The sequence below is a fragment of the Pomacea canaliculata genome, linkage group LG3 (genome assembly GCF_003073045.1).
Source record: "Pomacea canaliculata isolate SZHN2017 linkage group LG3, ASM307304v1, whole genome shotgun sequence".
NCBI lineage: Eukaryota > Metazoa > Mollusca > Gastropoda > Architaenioglossa > Ampullariidae > Pomacea > Pomacea canaliculata.
The window spans coordinates 5437347-5456316 of NC_037592.1; the positions used below are offsets into that span (position 1 = coordinate 5437347).

The following is an 18970-nucleotide window of genomic DNA, read 5'->3' on the forward strand; positions in this document are numbered from 1 at the left end:
GACATGAGTTGCAGCGCCAGTCGGACCTAGTTTGTGGCCCGTTCAGGTCTCCCAACTGGCGACCCGTTCACTCCTTTAAATTGTTCAACCTCTTGTTTGCTCTTGTCCGTACTGAGATCCATCCCTTATGTGTTTCAGTGAGAGTCTGAAATTCATCCTCACAGGCAAACACATTAACTTCTGTAAATGGATTTACAGGTGTTTATTTGTGTGACTTGCTTTCTAAAATTCAGTATCATCTTACAAAGCCCACATCCAAAGGTAAATACTCTATTATGATCCGATGCATTACTTTTTAATGTTTATTTTTTTCCAGTTATTTTGCCAGTAAAATGATTACTTTGTCCCAAATAACTTTTACTTTTCAAGCTTACAAACACATGGAATTTTCATCTGTTCAGTTTCACTTGTCATTTATGTAGGGAGGAAAACAGCCATTAAAAAAAAAAAAAATCCTAATTCTAAATTTCCTAACCTTGTCTGAGTAGCCATGTACAAAAAGCAACTAATTTCCAGTGCCAATTAAACATATTCGGTTTACTTTTTGTGAAAAATCACTTTACCCTCCTGTCTCTGAAGCCTCATTTTAATGTTGTTGATAACTAACGAATTCATTTCAAGGCCAAAGGATGTGCAGTGAATTGTAATACAAAAAGGATTGTGGACTGCTAAGTTGGATTTCATCAACCATGTTTTAGGCAGTTTAGAGACAGCTGATCTACTTCCATTACATAACCCATCAATTCAGGTCACCCTTGTTTGGACACCTGAGTTTCAGAAAATGATAAAAAGCAAGTAAGCATGAGTGTAAAATTGCTGTTTCACATCACCAGCTTTATCATGGTGAGAACAAGTGCTGGAGTGAGACATGTAGGGGAGACACAAATTTATCATTAAGAAGATATAGCAATTAGAAACAAAAACATAGCGCGATGAAAGGCTTGCTAAACACCAAGTCTAGATTTTTCAAAGGGACCATATTCAGCATACAGAAAGCTCCCCCTCCACCCTTGAAAGAAAGAAAATTCATTCACAATTTTTTTTAACAGATAAGTACTGGTAGCACAAGAGGCTCTCTCAGATTGATGGACAAATGTTTTTTAAAGTTACCAAAATGGTAAAAAACAAATTAAACCAAGGCTTACCAACTTGCTGTGTATTCATACAGGCACACATTCAGATTATTCAGAATAGAGAATGAATATAGAACACCATTAGTATTTTTGGATAGAAATTTTATAAATCTCATAGAAGAAATTCTACATTATGTGCTCTATCCTGGCATCATAAAGATTACAAAATATTTAGGATAAACAAGCACCATTTCCTGAACAAAGCAGATACAAACTCCTGCAACTATTTCTTTTGCAGAGAAAAAACTTTATGTTTAAACAATATAAAAAAAGTTGATTTAAAAAAAAATGAAAAGTTTTTTCCCCTCACGTCAACCCACCTTACAAATTTAGAAGTGCAAACTAAAAATCCTCAGATTTACTATATGTTAGTTTGCTATAGTTTTATATGTGCATACACAAAGTCAGCCAATAATTGCATCATCCAACGGCCATGTCTTCATTTGTCTGATGTTTGGAGAGTCTTGCCACATGTTTGCAATTTTTATAGAAAAATGTAAGTTGCTAGACAATGTTCATAACCAAATGATTATTCTAAAGTATGCATACTGGGAAAAAATGCATACAAAGAAAAATAACTGAAAATATCACATAAAATGCAAGCTATAAACAGGAAGACAAATGTAACGAAAAAAAAAAAAAAATTATTCAGCAAAAACTGGCAGACAACCAGAATGTAAAACTTTTGAAAACTTTTTAAATATTTAAACTGAACAATTTTCAACCACATCCACCAATTTCAAGATACTGTGATGTAAATATGTAAATACCATTAATATTTTGTGATAGAGCCATACACATAAAACAAGATATGTGCTTCTTGCATTAAAGCTAAGTCAGCTTAGTGCTTAGTAAATGTACAGTAGGCAGGTATATACAGTTTCAGTTATCAATGAACTTGACCTAAAAAAAATATTTTCAATAGACAGTGTGTGTGTGGGAGGGAGGGGATTGGTGTTTTATACAGAGCCAGCAACTAAGGTTTCATTATGGCAATGCAGCCAGCCATGTAATTTCAACGAAGTAGTGATCTAATAATTTTCAATAAACCTTTGAAAAAGTACTTCAAAACAAAACAAAAAAAATGTATTTTCACAAGGTGAATCATTGCTTCAAAATCATGCCTGTTATTGCAAAAACTTAATTTAGTCACAAGACTGACTTCCCTTTTCAGTTAACTAAGATTTCAGTAAGCAAAGCGGCACTGCGGTGGATAACCCAGCTTGTCTAGATTTGGAAGGCAAGCAAAGTTGATCATGGGGGGTGGCCCACACATGAGAATTAGAGTCTCATCAGATGGTGGTGGGAGATGTTCTTTGATCACCTCATCATTGACAAAACCAGAGCTATATGTCCAACCTGTGAAAACATTAAATACACTCGTCTGAAAAACTGTTAAACTAGATACACGACAATTAAATGTTAAAATGTTCAAAGGCCACATGTATAGCCTCCCTCCATACCATGAGGGCATAGGTTACCTTTTTTTTTTTAAAACACAACTAAAAGTACTGTGAAAAGATAAGAATGCAGACAACTTTCCCAGGAAAGATAAACATTACTCTAACAGCCTTTCCCATAATGCTAGTCCTTTTTCACTGCCTTCCTTTTGCAATATCATGTTACTCTCAACTCTTGTTTTTTTTTATTTGGTTCCTCCTTGTGTTTTCTGTATTTGATTTTATTCTCCGTTTAGTACAGTTGTTAATTCTTTTATAGTTCATATGTTATTTGTTTTCATGTCCCTCGTATGCTGTCCATGTTTTGTTCTTGCTTGTTCGCATTTCGTTCTTGTTCACGCTAAGAGCATATTCTTTAGGAGTGTATGTGCTTTACAAATTCTGTATTTATTGTGATTATTATTATAAAAATAGTCATATTTTTTTGCTACCGCAGGATGTTGACATGCCAAAAGTCACGGGGAACATTTTGTTTTACTTAAGCTGTATGTCATAAGTTTACGTTCACATGCATGATCTACAAACAGGACTTAAGCTACTGTTATGTTAAAAGCCCAGTTTATTGTGTTTTCCCAAACTTGTTGGTTCTGAAGGCAAAGAAGTAGGTGCAATTACTGAATAACCATATGATAAGTACTAAAAATGATCCATCATCTAGGATGATATTGCACTTGTTTTATGTTCCAAGCAATAAAAATCAAAACGAAAATTATTTTGCATAGGTCTAAACACATTTTTGGTACAGAGTATATACAGCTATTCTAATCAGCATCAGTAATCAGACAAAGTTCTACGGTACCTGCACCCATTTCACCCTATATCAAGATGGATGTAAAGATGAAATTTTAACTATGAATTTAACCACACAATTATCCCACAGAATCTGCCAATTATTCAAAAAATAAACATCTACACATCTCCCTCCTTATCAGACATCACTGAAATATATTTAAAATATTAAATTTTACATATTAAATTTTAAATATATTTCAGTTTTCTCTAACAAACCAAGCTAACATAACTTAGAACATCTTATATAACATGCAGCATAGCATCTTGCTTTCTTACCTGATGGGGGCCGGTCCAACGTGTACCACAGATGAAAACGACTAGGGTACTGGGCCTTTATCTCTTCCAGCTCTACCCTCAATAGGATGTCATTCTCTGTCTGTCAATCATTCGGACATTTGTTAGACACAGCACTTCAACTGCAGGTGTTTTATAGCTATCATGTGTAACAACTTTGCAATTGCAATCTACCTTTTTTTTCTCATCTATCAAAGACAATCATAGAAGTATATCAAAAACTCTTTCAAGATCCCCCATCTAAATCATAATACGAATGTCTTCAGGATTATTTCTTGCATTGAAAGGAATTTTTCTTTCAAAACTAAATGCGCTGCCAGTCCACAAACCTAGGTCAACATCATAGAAAAAACCCCACCTGATTAGCAAACAGAAGCCATAACTCAGTGCGGTCTTCTGGATCTTTGAAAACCTGGCGAACCAACTGCAACATTGGTGTGATCCCAGTTCCCCCTGCAATCATGCCTACTTTGCGGGCCACTCGCGTCTGTGCCTCCAGTTTCTTGTCAGGTCGGATCTTGAACATGCCTGCATAACCACAAAGTTTACCCCAACTATTTAACAGCTCATTAATTCATAATGTGATGTTCATCAAACAAGGACATGATTTGTATAGCTCTGCCAATGAAGCAAATCTGTGAGGTAACAACTAAGGCATATAAGCAGTTGCAAAACTTGAAAAATTCTGATAAGAATTAGACAGCTAACAACTAGTGCCAGTCTTCTTGTAACTATGCTCTTCTTGCATTAAAATTAGTACTCCCTGTTTTGGCCTTATACTGTAGACCAGATGCTTAAAAAAGAATTTAACTTAATGGTAGTTATAATCAACAATACAGAATAAAACAATAAACAGAGCCCGTCAAATAGTCTTCAATAATTCTGTTCCAAGAGAATGAAATGGTAAGCTTGCACTACAGACTTGATTCTCTAGAACAGTTCAATAAATTACAATTACACTATGTAGAACAAGAACGTTATATTACGGAACCTTAACATATTCCATTTTATGGATTTTAAATAAAAATCGCTAAGTCTTGATGCTTAAAACTTTCTACCATGAGTTCAACATCATACTTGCTAGTCTACAGTTTAGCCTTGTCGTCATACGATTTAAACCATGAACAAACCTGTTTACCCTCGTACGTTTCTTTAAGGAAAATTATCAGAATTACAAGAATTATGGCCAGAACATCAAATTGGCTAGATCTATGACGGATTAAATACACTGTATCAAGATTACAGCTCATCCCCTGGTACTGCAGGCTTCTTCTGTAAGTATCACAAATTATTCTCAGGGCCAACAGGTTTGCATGACCCATGTTGTAAGGGAAGGAACTGAAGTAAGCTCAAGTAATCTCCTCTGTACCAGAATCCTGCTATCGTTTGTGTAAGCTGCTCTGTGGCACGGCCGCCTTCTTTCGCCAAAATGATATCCAATACCAACGGTTGCAAAAAAATGTGCTGTTGCTCTGCCTTAACACATCTTCCAGTGAAGCTTTGCCCAATCAGCAAGGCAACATTTATCATGCCACAAGAAATGAGGCCTTACCTCTTTTTCAAAACCCATGTGTGATGAGCAGTGCTCAAATGTTTGTCTCATGAACAGAACTTTCCATCATGATTTGGGGAATAAAGGTTGTCCCATGACTTTTTCTCAGGTCATTAGGGAGAGAGGTGTTGATGCCTCACTTTTCTCAGGGTCAGCTATATGTGAGGATAGAAGCCTATCTCTATCTCACTGCCTTATCTTTCCCAACCCTCTTTGGAGTCAGTTACCCATTCCTGCCAGCTAGGTTGTCTGGGGGAAGTGAGCTGCTCTATGTGGGTACCAAAATGGGGGTTCTTCTCTGGTTTGTCATTAATAATCATTATAGTCGGATTCTTCTTGTCACAGACAAGAATATCAAGAATGACAAAGAAAGATTTCACAAACTTATCCTCATCAAACACCATTAAATGCTGTGTTCACTAACCTCGTCCCTCATACACCAACAGGCCATTGGGTCCTCGGAAATCTATGTAGTCACCAATTTCCATGTTTTCTAAATACTGAGACATCTTGCCACCTTCTGGAAATTTGGGATGTACATTCTTGAAGTATATCTGCACCACAAGAAAAAAATAAAAAAAAAGAAATTAATAGAAAAAGCTGGTGCAAAACATGTTGTGTACCAAAAGTGAGTAAAACTGCAATCCACATTTTGTTAAAAAAATTGGTTTTCATTTCTCTAACTTCAGGAAGTACTGTTTTCCAACCATTAAGAGTTACATTAAAAAGCAATGAGAACAGAGAAAGCAGTACAATTTGTTTTCACTGCCCACAATTTTTGTAGAATTTCAAGTAGAATTTAATGGTGGTTACTATTTTATCAAGGCAAGAACACACACACAAAAAAAAAAAGACAGATGTAGAGCAAATCCCTAACCACCGATTACCTTAACAACAAGATCAACAAAACCCTTGTCATCATCACTAGAAACAGGAGTGTAGGGGCGAATAACCAGGCTTCCATCAATACGTGCTGTGAGATAGATGTGTTGACCTGAAATTAATAAAACTTAGTGTGGCATTAAATTCTATATTCATATTTACATTATATTTCACCTTCATCTAAAACACAATTTTAAAGAGTCTTCGGATAAAAATGAAAACCTTTACTACATCATTCTTAAGTGAAAAAATTTCTTGTTAATCTGCCTTGGACACCAGTCATTTGACGATTTTCACAAATTATTTAAATAATTTTTTTATACAATATAAATTACTACTAGGATACTTAGCATCATCTGAATAATTTGTTCTGTAAACTCTTCCAACTATGATTTTATGGTCAGTTTTTAATCTGCTATTACATAAAGTTAGACTTTAAGCCTGAACTTTCCTGTCCAGAATGACAGAACGGGATTGGCCCAGGTGAGGGGAGGCAGAAGGCATTGCCTTCATCCACCCGACGGTTATGCAGGATGATCACATGCGATGCCCAAGGCAGTAGTGTATATTTCAAACATGCTTATATTTATTTGTTTTACTTTATGCTAATAAAACTACTAACTGCTTTGAAATATATCCTGTGAAACATTTTAAGAATGTAACTTGGTGAGACAAGTTATTATATGTTGCTTTATTAAAGACACAAAGTTTTATCATAATGAAAATATAGTGCATATAAAATGATAATGAAATGTATGAAACCCATTCAGCATCTGAAAGTCAGTCAAATCCACGTAAAACCCAGCCAAAAAAAACCCACACTTACCCACAGGCAGACCAAGAACATGATGTGGAGACGGCAAGGCAAAACGAAATCTTCTAGTATCTGGGCTAATTTCCTTTGAGACAAAAGAAGAATGATGCCAAATAAATATAACAATACCAAAGAATTCTAGCTTAATGTATTTGAAACTATCACTTATTATGATAAATATTGAAATGCAGTGTACATCTTTATGAATAAAATAACATTATCAGAGGATTTTCAGTGTGTTTTGAAAAGGTTGTGACATAATCAGATAGCTTCTTAGTAGTCTATCACTCCAAAATACACGATAAACATCTTGAGTATTTCACGTGTTTTTCAAACTAGCAATTATGATCAATATCGATGTCCAATGCACATTTTCATATTTGATAAAAATCAAGGTTGCATCTCCTTTCTGCACAAGTAAAACAAATTTAATAGTGTGGTTTCAGTATGATGTGTTTTGAAAAGGCTATAGCACCATAGTTGCCAAGCTCTCCAAAATACACAAAAAACTGTTTAATGTCAATGGAAATGAAGGTAATGACTATCAGGATGGTAAATTCATTATACACTAGCCATCTGCTAAGCTCTGCATAGTTACCAAGATATCAATTTATGCTATCATGGCTATAGCCTTCTCGTTAGTCTTGATAACTGAACACTATATAATCAAAACTGCTCTGCAGAAATACAGCGCTGCAACACAAAAAGTGAAGGTCAATTTGAGACAGATATGAGCCAAACCTCTTTGTCAATCAGCTTCAAGGGTACTTTGACATCAGGGTTACTCAATGTAACAGGGGAAGACTTTTTCTTTTTCCCAAACAGAAATATTTTAGCCAGAACTGCAGTGACGCCCACCACTACTACTCCAATGATAATTGGAACACTCTGCAAAAGAAAAAATTTAGAAAAGGCATCAAAAATCAAAAGAATTTCACAACAAATCTTTTGCTAGTTGTTAAATTGTTTAGAGGAGGCCTGGTGATCGGTTTCAGAGAAGTCACAGGCTTTAAATGTTACTCAAAGCCCTTAGGCGAATATGGACCGACTTTATGCCAAGTTTTTACATGGCAGTCATACAAAATCTTTGGTCAAAAGTTTGTCAATATTTGTCCAATTAAGAAGGATCTTTAGACTGATGACACTGATTTGTTTTGAACAGTGTGAACAAAGAAAATGTGGCTGAAGGCGTTGATCTTATAAGGCTCTTAATTTGACAAACAACTTCAACATCTCTGTCAAGAGTCTATTAAAGCACCCTCTCTTGGCTGTCAACACAGCGACAATTCTTTTTACCACAGGTTTTGGGCACTGCGTGACAAAACGCACCTGCGACAAGATTAGTTAACCCGGAAAGGAAACTAAAAAAACTTTTCAACTCTTTTTCACAGGGCAGGGAGTGAACTTATGGATGAAAATATGCATTCTACACAGAAAACTGTAAACGGTGATGCTATTGAATTGCTTCGTTATCGATTTAACGGTCGAGATGTTACCTAGCTGTTCAGATATTGTTTACTTAGGAACCCACAGTGCCGGCTTTCCTGCGAAACGTTCGTTTGAGCTGTTCCAAGCACTAACATTCACATTCCACACAAAGTCTATGCGTACGAAACGATTCATCTTTCAACCTCTTTTATTCTAAGAACAGCAACTGAATATAACTCAAGACGAATTTCTTTGAGCAAACTCGTCCCGAAAAGTCGGATATGAAGTAGAGGAGCGATGATGCGCGTCGTAGTCTCGATCGCACTACTCGCGGACTCCATGCCATTCAAGACGAATAATAACTTCATTTCCTTTCAAACCTCTCGAACTAGTGCATAATATATGCGATGTAGCCACTTACAACTGTTACAGCTCTGCTGACGCCGGACATTTCGCCGATGCTGTGCTTATGTCGCAGTCCGAGCTCGTGTCCCGAGCAGAGGAGAAATTCCCGTGCCTACAGTCACGTGACCGGCGGGTCACTGTTACTATTTTGGGACAGGACAATTTTCTAGGTCATTGCAGGTGAGGTTGACATTGTGCGTATATATATATGCCTGAGATGTTGATGTTGTATCTGTAGACAACAAATCCGTGAAAACGTGTGTGCAATTTGTTAGGTTCAGTTTGCATGATGACAATGACTGTTGTTAGTTTGCATAATGAAAATGATTGTTGTAGGAATATATATATAAGTGGATGGAGATAGTTTTTAAGTATGACTATAACCTAAATAAAAACATGGACTTCTGTATTTTTTATTATTATTACACAGGCTTCAGTTAAATGTCATGAATTTCATGATATTTTTATAGATGACACCCAGCTTTAAGTCTTGGGATAAGAACAACCCAGACTGGATACTTACCAGATGGGACAGACTGGGGCAAAAAAGTAGATTTAAGGAGGGTATTATTTTATTATTATTCTTACCATACACTAAAATTCATTTACAAGAATGAAAGAGTAAGCAGATGTGCAAAAAAACTGAATTCTCCCAGTAATGGATCTACTTCTGAATCTGTACCATCTTTTTCAGATCATGCTCAGGGCACTGAGATTCAACAGTCATATAAATAGCACCAAATCTTTCCTGCCATTTCATCTACAGTTGGAATCTTGGCATCAACTGACCAGATACATGATTCCAAAGTCCAGATGGATGAAGAGCATCATGTCATCATCATCTACAACTGCAGTCGTGATATCATTCAAGGAAGAAGTCCCTGATGATAATGTTCAAACTATAGGCAGTTATAAACAATGGAATAATAAATTCAGGCAATATGGTGAAAAGTTAAACAGGCTAATGACCATAATAATTTATTGAAACATTCTGTGGAGGGACTGAACAAAACGAAAAAAGAGAATCAAGATGTTAAACAAATGTTGCAACAGTATTTGCAAGAACTGGCGAGATTAGAGTGAAAATAATGAGCTCAGATGAGGTTTGCTCAATGGTACTTTTACAGAAGCAATGATTGTTGATTCAGAAAGTAACATATTATCTTATACCAGTCGACATGGCTCTGTTCAGACTGATTGAGACACACTTAAAAGGAACTTGTTCCTCGCTGACAAAATTCCAGCAACTGGTGCTTTGTCACCACTCCCTCTTTTGGCAGTCAAGTCTACAAACTACAAGCAGCACAAACATTTAGCTTCTACAAAAACCGTAATACCATAAAATATCTTATTGCATCTCAGGGAGTTTGTAACATTTGTGTTGCAGGGATATGGTGGTCCGGTCAGTGATAAACATGTCAGCGAAAACAGTTCAATTTTAGACAAGTTGATGTCATGTGATATTAATCTTGTAGACAGAGGATTTAATATTCAGGACAGTGTCACTCTGCAATGTCCAGATATATTAATTCCTGCTTTTACCAAAAAAAAAGTCTCAGCTATCTCCACTTGACATTGAAAGCACAAGAAAAATTGCATGGGAGAATTCATGTCGAAGGGGTCATAGGGTTACTATCTGAAATACAGCAGAACAAATCATAATAAAAGAATTTATAAAATCCCGGAAAAGTTATCGTACAGCACAGAACAATGTATAACCATCAGACAATTAAAACTGTACATATTATAATGTGTTAAAAATTTGCAGCAAGAAAATGATTCCTAAAAAGGATGCAGGGAGCAACAAAAACAAAAAATGTCTTAATATGCTTCGTTGTGACTTTTTAGTTTTAAACTGTGGCTACTGCCTGCATATATCACAAAGCCATTTTCCTTTTGGGACTATTTAACACCAACACACTGTGATACCAGCCAATGTCACAGTATATGTTACCATGCTCTGGCTGCCTGTATATGCAGTATACAGTTACATTTTCACCATCCACTCTGATATGCACATTCAGGTTTTTTTTCTTCTTTTTTTGCTTTGTCACTCACACTCTGACTTAAACTGTCTACATTTTTTCTTGTGATGATTACCATCCTGTTGACAGGAAATTCATTTTCTTTAATACTGTTATTTGCCTCTATATTCCCTATGTTTTCTTTTTCTTCTTCACTTTCTTTTGACAACACTGGCATAATACAATACTGAAAAAAATCTATGTGTTTTGCATAAAGTATATATCTCTCGACTTTTCGTCATCTCTGTAAATATTGCCATCCACAAGTCACTTCTTCCTCTGGTATAATGTCTGCATTCTCTCAACTCTGCTCTTTGACCAGATTATTTAGACTTTTAGTTCACACCTCTCTTTGTAATGTCTTGGAGTTTTCCATACAGTGAATAATCCTTGTCTTTTGATTGTTTTAAGCATGTAGTGACTGTCTTCTGGTCTCAAGTAGCTCTGTGTTGGTACCTGCCTCCATTGCTGCAATGGGAGTGGTTTTCATGGCACGCACGATCTGGACTTGGTCTACTTTTCTGGTATTCATCTTACATGCTGTTACCCAAGCACTGGCTCTATATTCCAAAACTAGACAGATTGTTCGTGATATTCAAGATCATTCTTCATTGCTCCCTGGTGTGTTCTAAAGAGCCTTTTTATGATGGTTGGCCTTTTAACTTCTCTTTTCTCCATGGCTTCAATCTGTGGCTTCCATGAGTCTAGTTTCCAGCTTGATAACTCAGGCAGAGTTCTGCTGTCACAATACAGGCAGATGGGCTGCAGGCAGTTGATGAGAAGCATGCATGTCTGTCCTGCCATGTACTCATTTGTATCCTGTTTACCCCTTAATAGATGTTCCTTGTTTATTCCTCAAAATTTATTACTATGATTCACTTAATATAAATCTTTGTTGCCATGAAAACAGACTCATAGATTTATTGAATGTTGAGGGCAGACTAAATGATTTCACAGTAAGCACTAGTGGAAGATGTAGTCTACAGGTAGAAGTAATTTGATGCTGTTATTTGGTAGTAACAAAACAGAGGAATACAGTGCAACAAAAAACACAAGACACCAGGAATCAGGAGACACCAAAGTTAATGTAGACTCAGGGAGGAGACCAAAAAAATATATATATACAAGCACCCCCCTCAAGCCAGTTGTGCAAATGCAAGCTGCTTGACAGCATTACAATTTTCAGCTAAGTATAGTGCAACCACTAGTGCATATGATGACGCCTATATGCGCAATATGTTGCAGTGGTGTCATGTGCAGGCTGCTTGGGTGATACATTGATTGCTCTGTGTGCAAGCACCAAACCAAATGCTAATAATGGAAATACTATGTTAATGTGGAAGTAAAATGTTCTGCTTGCTTACAGTGCTCCACTCTTCTTTCTTTTCAACATTAGTTGCATACTATCAAAGTAAATTTTAGTGCTTTTTAATGTTTTTTCTTGTACTTGTTTAGCATTTAAATAAAATAATTTTGCATTAAAAGGCTTACAAATACATTTGTTCTGTAAAACTATACAGAAACACACTGACAGCACAAGTCAATGTCTCAATGTCATAATTTAAGCTTTTACAGTTAAAGTTATCTTTTATCTATAGCAGCTATGAACTGATGACATACATTCCCACTAGTATCCTGACGAGTTGACAGTTGACTACCTGTCAAGTTTTTTTGGGGGGAAAATATGCTCTTCCTCCTGTGCTTTGCCCACCATTCAGCCTAATGCCTCATCATATTACATTTTTAGCAAAGTGTTAAGGCCTCTGCACTTTCGTGTCTGGTCAGCAATGATTTAGCCAGGATTGATAATTGAAACTATTTAATGACATTTACACAAACACACACAAAAATGTAAACGAAATAATGGGCAGGCTCTCTACCTATTTCGTGTGTTTCAGCTGTTTGTGGCATCAGTGCATTACCTGGTACCCTAAGTCTCGTCCATATGCCCCACCCTTCAAATCTGCGCCATAGTCACGCTATAAACAGTAATTTCTGTGGTAATTAAAACTATAACTGCATCTTCCTTTAACTGTCTCGCTTTAGCAGAAGTATTCATTCTCCTGTTATCTACTTATCCCAACCAGTCTACCTTCTAGCTTATTTTTGTTCCATTTTAAATCTTTTGACCAAAAAGAAAAAGCTAGGAAATACTAGTTTTTAAATATCGATGAATTTTAATAATCTTGTTAAAGTGCATTTAAATTAATATAAAAATTAACCTTCTAAAATCGCAGAAGAAAGCTTACAGCTTACCAGAAACTCAGACGAAGTCGCCATGGTCGTGTCTATCAAAACCACGCGACGACTGACCTTGGCCTTTAGCCGCTGTGGTGTGCATAATTTTTAAAAGCTCAACATAATCACGAAACCCATGGGAAATTTTATGAGGAACTTTGAACCTACGAACATCTGTCACGAATAAAACAAAGTCTTTGTTTTGTCGGATGCTTTCTGGTTTTCTAAAACATAACAAGAGACTTGAATGTATCAGTTATTATTTCAGACCTATATATATCTAGTTCGTGGTTTTTATCTCACTTTTAATTATCTGAGGTTTTTTTTTTTTTTTTGCAAACACAAATATTAATTTCCCTCTTTGAAACACCACAGAGGCGGCTGTGGTTTGGGGATTTGACTGTTTTCTATGTGGGGGCAGAGTATTTCTGATGATGTACTCAGAACGCCGTCGCTCAGGCAACATAACGCACTCCCATCATTTAGGGAAATACATCTGGTCGAATGTGGCCTATTCAACAAAAAATACTGAAAACAAGAGACAAACGATGAGCTGCATATCGACATTATTATGGTCTCTCGGTTCATAAAGACATCCGTCAATTTACAAAGGTTAACTAACGGTCGCAGTCCAACCTTGCGAACAGCAGCCCTGCGTACCGCAACGCGGGCGCCCGCGCGCGCTATGACGGGCGGGCCGTACCGCAGCGAAATTTGAGTGAGCGCCCGCGGGCGCACGCGTACTTGCTCTAGAGGTAGTACGCCACGGGCGCAAAGATGGCCGCCATGGTTGTCGAGTTTAGGCGTGTCGATGATATTCACGGTGGATCTTCTAATAAATAAGTATTTTGCAACAGATAGATATATACGACGACAAAGAAGTGTATTAAAAGTTCAGATTTCATCGTCATGTCTTTCTAGAGATGGTAGATGAATTTGCCTTCGATCTTGAAACTTCGAATCGTGACCACAACAACAGAAAGTCTACTCCTCGTTTGTTTTTACGTGATATGCTTGACTACCGCATTGTTCTTTCTTTTTAATTCTCATGGACTTTTTCCTCTTTAGTGCCCAAATGAAGGCCACTAGAAGTATATTGTTTGGCGCTGCAATAGATTGCTTATATTAATTCGTCGTCGTTGTCAAATATGTCCATCAACAAAATTATATTCTCTACTTCGCTGTCAGCCGCCATTTTAACAGGCGCCCACGGTGGGCGAACGGTATCACAGGCTCTCACAGGCGTGAGTGAGCGCCCGCGGGCATCCGCGGTGAGCGCCCGCGTTACGGTACGCAGGGCTGGTGCCTAATGCAAGGGATATCAATCCGATCTTAGGTTTGATGTTTTTATTTTGTTTTATATTTGTCGGTCGTACGTACAGTACGTACAACATTTCACAGTAATTATATAGGTTAAAGTCTTTATGTAAGAGGTACTTATTCCAGATATCTACTTTTAATGTCATTAATATCGCATAACAACTACAGAAAAATGCAAAATTCTCACAAAATATAAACTCATAAAATTACTGCAATCATGAAATTTGAAAAGCAGATTTATATAAAGCTTTATATAGCTACAAAATAAATATATCTTTAGGGTACACTTGGAGGAAACTTTGGAGCGCTGAATCTAGTGGAATGTGATCATGACTTATAGACACCCTCGATCTCTGGAAACATCAAAAGTAACCTAGCTACGTCTACAGCCCAGAATCGACGGTTTCGCGGCTACATAGGAAAAAGAAACTGCCACGTACGGGTCACGAATGACATCCTAGATCTATATGACTAAAGGAAGGCATTGATGAGAGAAAAGGAAAGAAAACCCGAATCAAGCAACTTCCAAATATACAAAGAATAAGTGTGCTGTGCCATCAAGAGAGGGATGGAGGCAGCTATAAGGATCGAAGAATTCTTGATCGAGATCGAGCCAACGCCGGGACATATAGAGGATGGAGTGGCACGAGGTGACAGCAAAAAAGGCCTACCAATTACTAAAGACCCTCACTAAGACAGATCAGCACAAGACCCCGATCAGTCATCGAAGACGGCAATGGCCACCAGCAATGGCACTATATATATTATAATGTCGTGTGATGCGAAAATTCAACATCGAAGAAGGCCTCGTGCTATACAATAGCAACAGCGGCAATGGCTAGAGGTTGGGGTAGATCGAGGTGCGTGGTTGGTTGTGTGGATGTGTATTTTGATCTTTTACTTTAAAAAAATCATCGAGAGGAACTTTCAATTAGTGTTGTTGAATATTTAATATGTTTAATTGGAATTTTTGTCGTTTGAGAATGTTCAGTGTTCTTTACACTCTACAATTGCTGGCCATTTATGTGTAGTAACTCTTAAAAAGCACAAGAACACATTTTAAGCAAAACTTTAAATACCGGAACAGCAACACCAACCCCTACCCCAGCACACCCGCCGTTTTTGTACTTGAGACCGAGAGACGTATACACATCCTTTACCTACCACGCAAACTATATAGTCCACCACCTTCCCTAGTGTTAATTTTAAATGTTAGTTTAAAAAAACAGAGCAGCCCTTAATTGTTGCTGTGCATTTTTTTTAAATCGGTGAACGAAATAATTGATGTGCTTTGGTGTACATGCAGAGCAGCCGACATTTATATCTTGAATTTGTGTGGGTGTTTGTGGCAGATTTGAACCTAATTTGTGTAATAGTCCTTAACGGGTGACTAAGACAATGAAGATATTAGCTTACATAGCTATATGCACCAGGTTTAAAAAACTTTATTTCGTTTATGTCCCGTATATATATATATGTTTTTTGCTTTCGTTTGTTTTTACCGAGCGAGGAATTTCTTCAATTCGTGTGGTGATCGAGCTTTTATATTTTGCGCGCACGTACTCCTTAAATGTAGAAAATGGCAATCGAATTGTACGCATAATAATACTCTTTGGCTAAAACTAATTTAGTGACAATCATTTAATGCACGAGGCCCGTGAAGGTCATCTCATTGCTCGACCGTGGCCCTGCATGAATGTTTGCCCTCGGTTACCCTCGTTAACCCTTACGTCTATCCTCAGTTCACTCAAGTCGGAGTTATCCTCTGACTTTCCGGTTACAGTCGAATTTGATCGAATAATGAACAATTATTATATTGTGCGGTTTTTCCGGCCTGCTATGGGTTAGAAATATAAGCTAGGCTTATCTTATGTTAAAAGAATAAATAAATGGTGTAATTCTAATTTCAGTTGTTGTTGGGTGTAGGAGTTAGCCGCCCTCTCACAAAGCAATAATCCATTCAGGAGGAGGATGAATTTTCTCCCTTTGCTGTCACGGGTGTGCTGCGTCGGCGCGTTGACGTCAAATGATGTTTAGCATAAAACCTCAAGCAGCCCGATCGCACAGACATTGCTGGGTAAGTCGTTGTTTATTCCTTACTATAGCTGTATTGGTTTGTTTCTACTGCGTGTTTGTCATTTATTGAGTTCTACATCGCATTTCTGTGTTTATCTGCAGTGAGTGTAGCTTTAGCTTACATTTTTCGCATGCCGATTAGTGTGACGCGTTTACGGTCGTCTGCTCGACTACTGAATGGTAGTGCAATTTCCACATAACCGTAGCGTATGTTGAGGTGCTTATCATGAGTTATGGAAGAAAATTTTACCAGTTGTTTTTTATTCATGTGTTTTATCGGCGCTTATTTGAATCGTAAACTTATCGTCTGATTATTAATAAATATTAAGCTTTCATTCTATGAATGTACGCCGTACAGTTTCATACATGTACTTTCATTGGTTTTGGTTCAGCGACCGCACAACTTTACCTCTCGGCGTGGTTAGATCAAATTACCATCTTTTTATAACTGATATCACAACACCCCATCAGAACGAGTAATCGTTGTAGTATATGTGCATATATACCTGTTGTGTGTTCTCAGACTGAAGGCATTTCGTAATCCTAATTTATAGTTTGCATCAACTGATCATGTCGATCCTTATATTTCGCGTTCGTGTACTCTAAAATATAGACACCCATTTCCTCTCAAATATTTCGCAATCAAACAAGCGTTTTCCCCTCACTTCACTTTTTTTTTCTTTTTTTAAACATCCGCATTCTTGCTTGTTGGTATTGCTATTACTGCTGTTGTGTAAAAAGGATAACTGGTTAAAAACGAAGTGTATAGTAAATGACCTTTTCGAGATAATTATTTAGTAAAAGCTAAAATGCTCCAGCACACTGATTCACGCTAACAAGGGTTTAAGTAGAAGCATATGTAAGCCATCATGCACTAGTAATTCACTATCAGTAGGCAATGTTTATCAAGCCCCAGTCTATATACATAAAAATATCAGTTTAAATTTAAAATATGATCCACAGATATGTATTATTAGCTCTTGAAAAACCCTTTGGCACAGCACTAGATCAGCATAATTGGATACATCCACATAAGAAAAATAGTATAGTTTTTTTAAATACCAGTTTATATAACAAATGTGAGTACCAGTACCCATTCACAGGCTGATTATTTACAAACTGTACCTGTTCTGGCATGTGTGTGTGTGTGCATATGTTCTTTATAACACGTTTTATTTGAAAAGTATTTTTAGTACATGTATAAGGTTATTGGAGGTTAGTATTTGGCATGTGGATGCATATCTGTAGTCTACTTAAAAGAATAACTGAAATTAAAGGAAAGTGACAGCAGGTTAAAAATCTTTTTGTAAGCATTTACACATCTAAAATTTCTTTTAAAAATAACAGTCATCTCCAGTTCCACGAAAAGAAAAATACAACATCTAGAGGAAAAAGGAAGGTTCTCGATCTGTAACAGCATAATGATATAAATATTAAGCTGGTGGTACATCAGATAAATTTTGACAGCCATCTAGCTAGTGATGAAATATTGGTTTTGTAGCATTTGCATAAGTTGTGAAATCTGCAGCAATAATTATCAAATTTCATTCTGGCTAAGCATGATTTCTTGTAGGTAGTGTACAAATTTATCATTTATGCTCCAAGTCGAATCTTACTGTTGTTGTTTTCAGTTCACGCTTGATATTCTGACATTCTCATTTCTCGTTTTCACCCTCTTACTGTTGTGTATTGGCCAAGGAAGAAATGAAGCATGTAGTTTGTTTAAAAATATGGTGTTTCTATTGCAAGCTTTAGCATGACATGTTAATTGTAACTGTGTCTTTTGTCTCTGAAAATAATCCCATTATATGCTGCTGGACTATTGAGTGGTTGCCTACTGCTCTTGCTCTTGGCATGGAGCCTTGTTAGCTGGGCACCAGCATGTATTGATTTTCTGCAGGGTGTATTTCTATTTCCAGCATACTGTAACAGTATCAGAAATCTTGTGACTTTTGATAGTTTTTTGTCATCCAAAATTTGGCATATGCAAACTGGACAGTGTTGTCAGATTCATTCTTTCAAATTCTGGAAGGTCTACTGTCATGTGTTGCTTAGTAAAGGAGTCACATTCTGAAAAATGTGTAATCATCGGATTTTGTCACTGTGCAAACATTGCAAACATCATAGAGTGTACTTGCACACCATTGTTTATGATAGTTATTGTACTTTTGTATTTATTATACTTTTAAATGACTGGCAGCATGATAGGTTTGTTCATACCAGCATCACTACAAACGCATAAACAATTCACTGTGCTAAGACATTATGGTCACTACAGTGTCACAGGGCAATAGGAATTTTTCATCCCCACTAAAATCTGATAGTACCACTGTCATAACTGTGGGCAGTTGTTGACCAATGTCATTATCTGGCACTTCATATATTTAATAAAGTATGTGCTATACTATTCGCACCATAAACACAGTTTTTAAAAAATCTCAGTGTTGGACTGTGGCTACCATTATGATTACTTAATATTGGAATTATCTGGTTTCTTGACTGTTTTGTGCATTACTTGACCTTGGTTAAAGTAAAGATGTTTTCATGTCAAA

General features: G+C 36.8%; 2 protein-coding genes across 12 annotated transcripts in view; one reads left to right on the forward strand and one right to left on the reverse strand.

The window, feature by feature from the left end:
• LOC112560412 (MAP kinase-activating death domain protein-like) overlaps nucleotides 1–18970 on the forward strand; it is a 78658-nt gene that overhangs the window by 3092 nt on the left and 56596 nt on the right. For 8 of the 10 annotated variants that reach the window (XR_003098530.1, XM_025232259.1, XM_025232262.1 and 5 more), the window contains exon 2: nucleotides 16253–16419. The exons of 1 other annotated variant lie outside the window; for it this stretch is intronic. The gene's annotated coding sequence lies outside the window, so the exon portion shown is untranslated. The remainder of the gene's footprint in view (nucleotides 1–16252; nucleotides 16420–18970) is intronic. One more of the 10 variants, XM_025232260.1, reaches the window with a different exon arrangement.
• On the reverse strand, nucleotides 1219–13154 carry LOC112560414 (NADH-cytochrome b5 reductase 3-like). Of its 2 annotated transcripts, none has more exons than XM_025232269.1 (8): nucleotides 13041–13154; nucleotides 7669–7815; nucleotides 6940–7012; nucleotides 6119–6225; nucleotides 5656–5785; nucleotides 4038–4207; nucleotides 3662–3761; nucleotides 1219–2492 (listed from the first exon to the last, which is right to left on the reverse strand). In XM_025232269.1, exons 1-8 carry the CDS (start codon nucleotides 13062–13064, stop codon nucleotides 2320–2322), a joined length of 924 nt encoding a protein of 307 aa, XP_025088054.1. In that variant the 5' UTR covers nucleotides 13065–13154; the 3' UTR covers nucleotides 1219–2319. The 2 variants fall into 2 exon arrangements, with proteins under 2 accessions (XP_025088054.1, XP_025088053.1); XM_025232268.1 differs by lacking the exon at nucleotides 13041–13154 and adding an exon at nucleotides 8777–8931.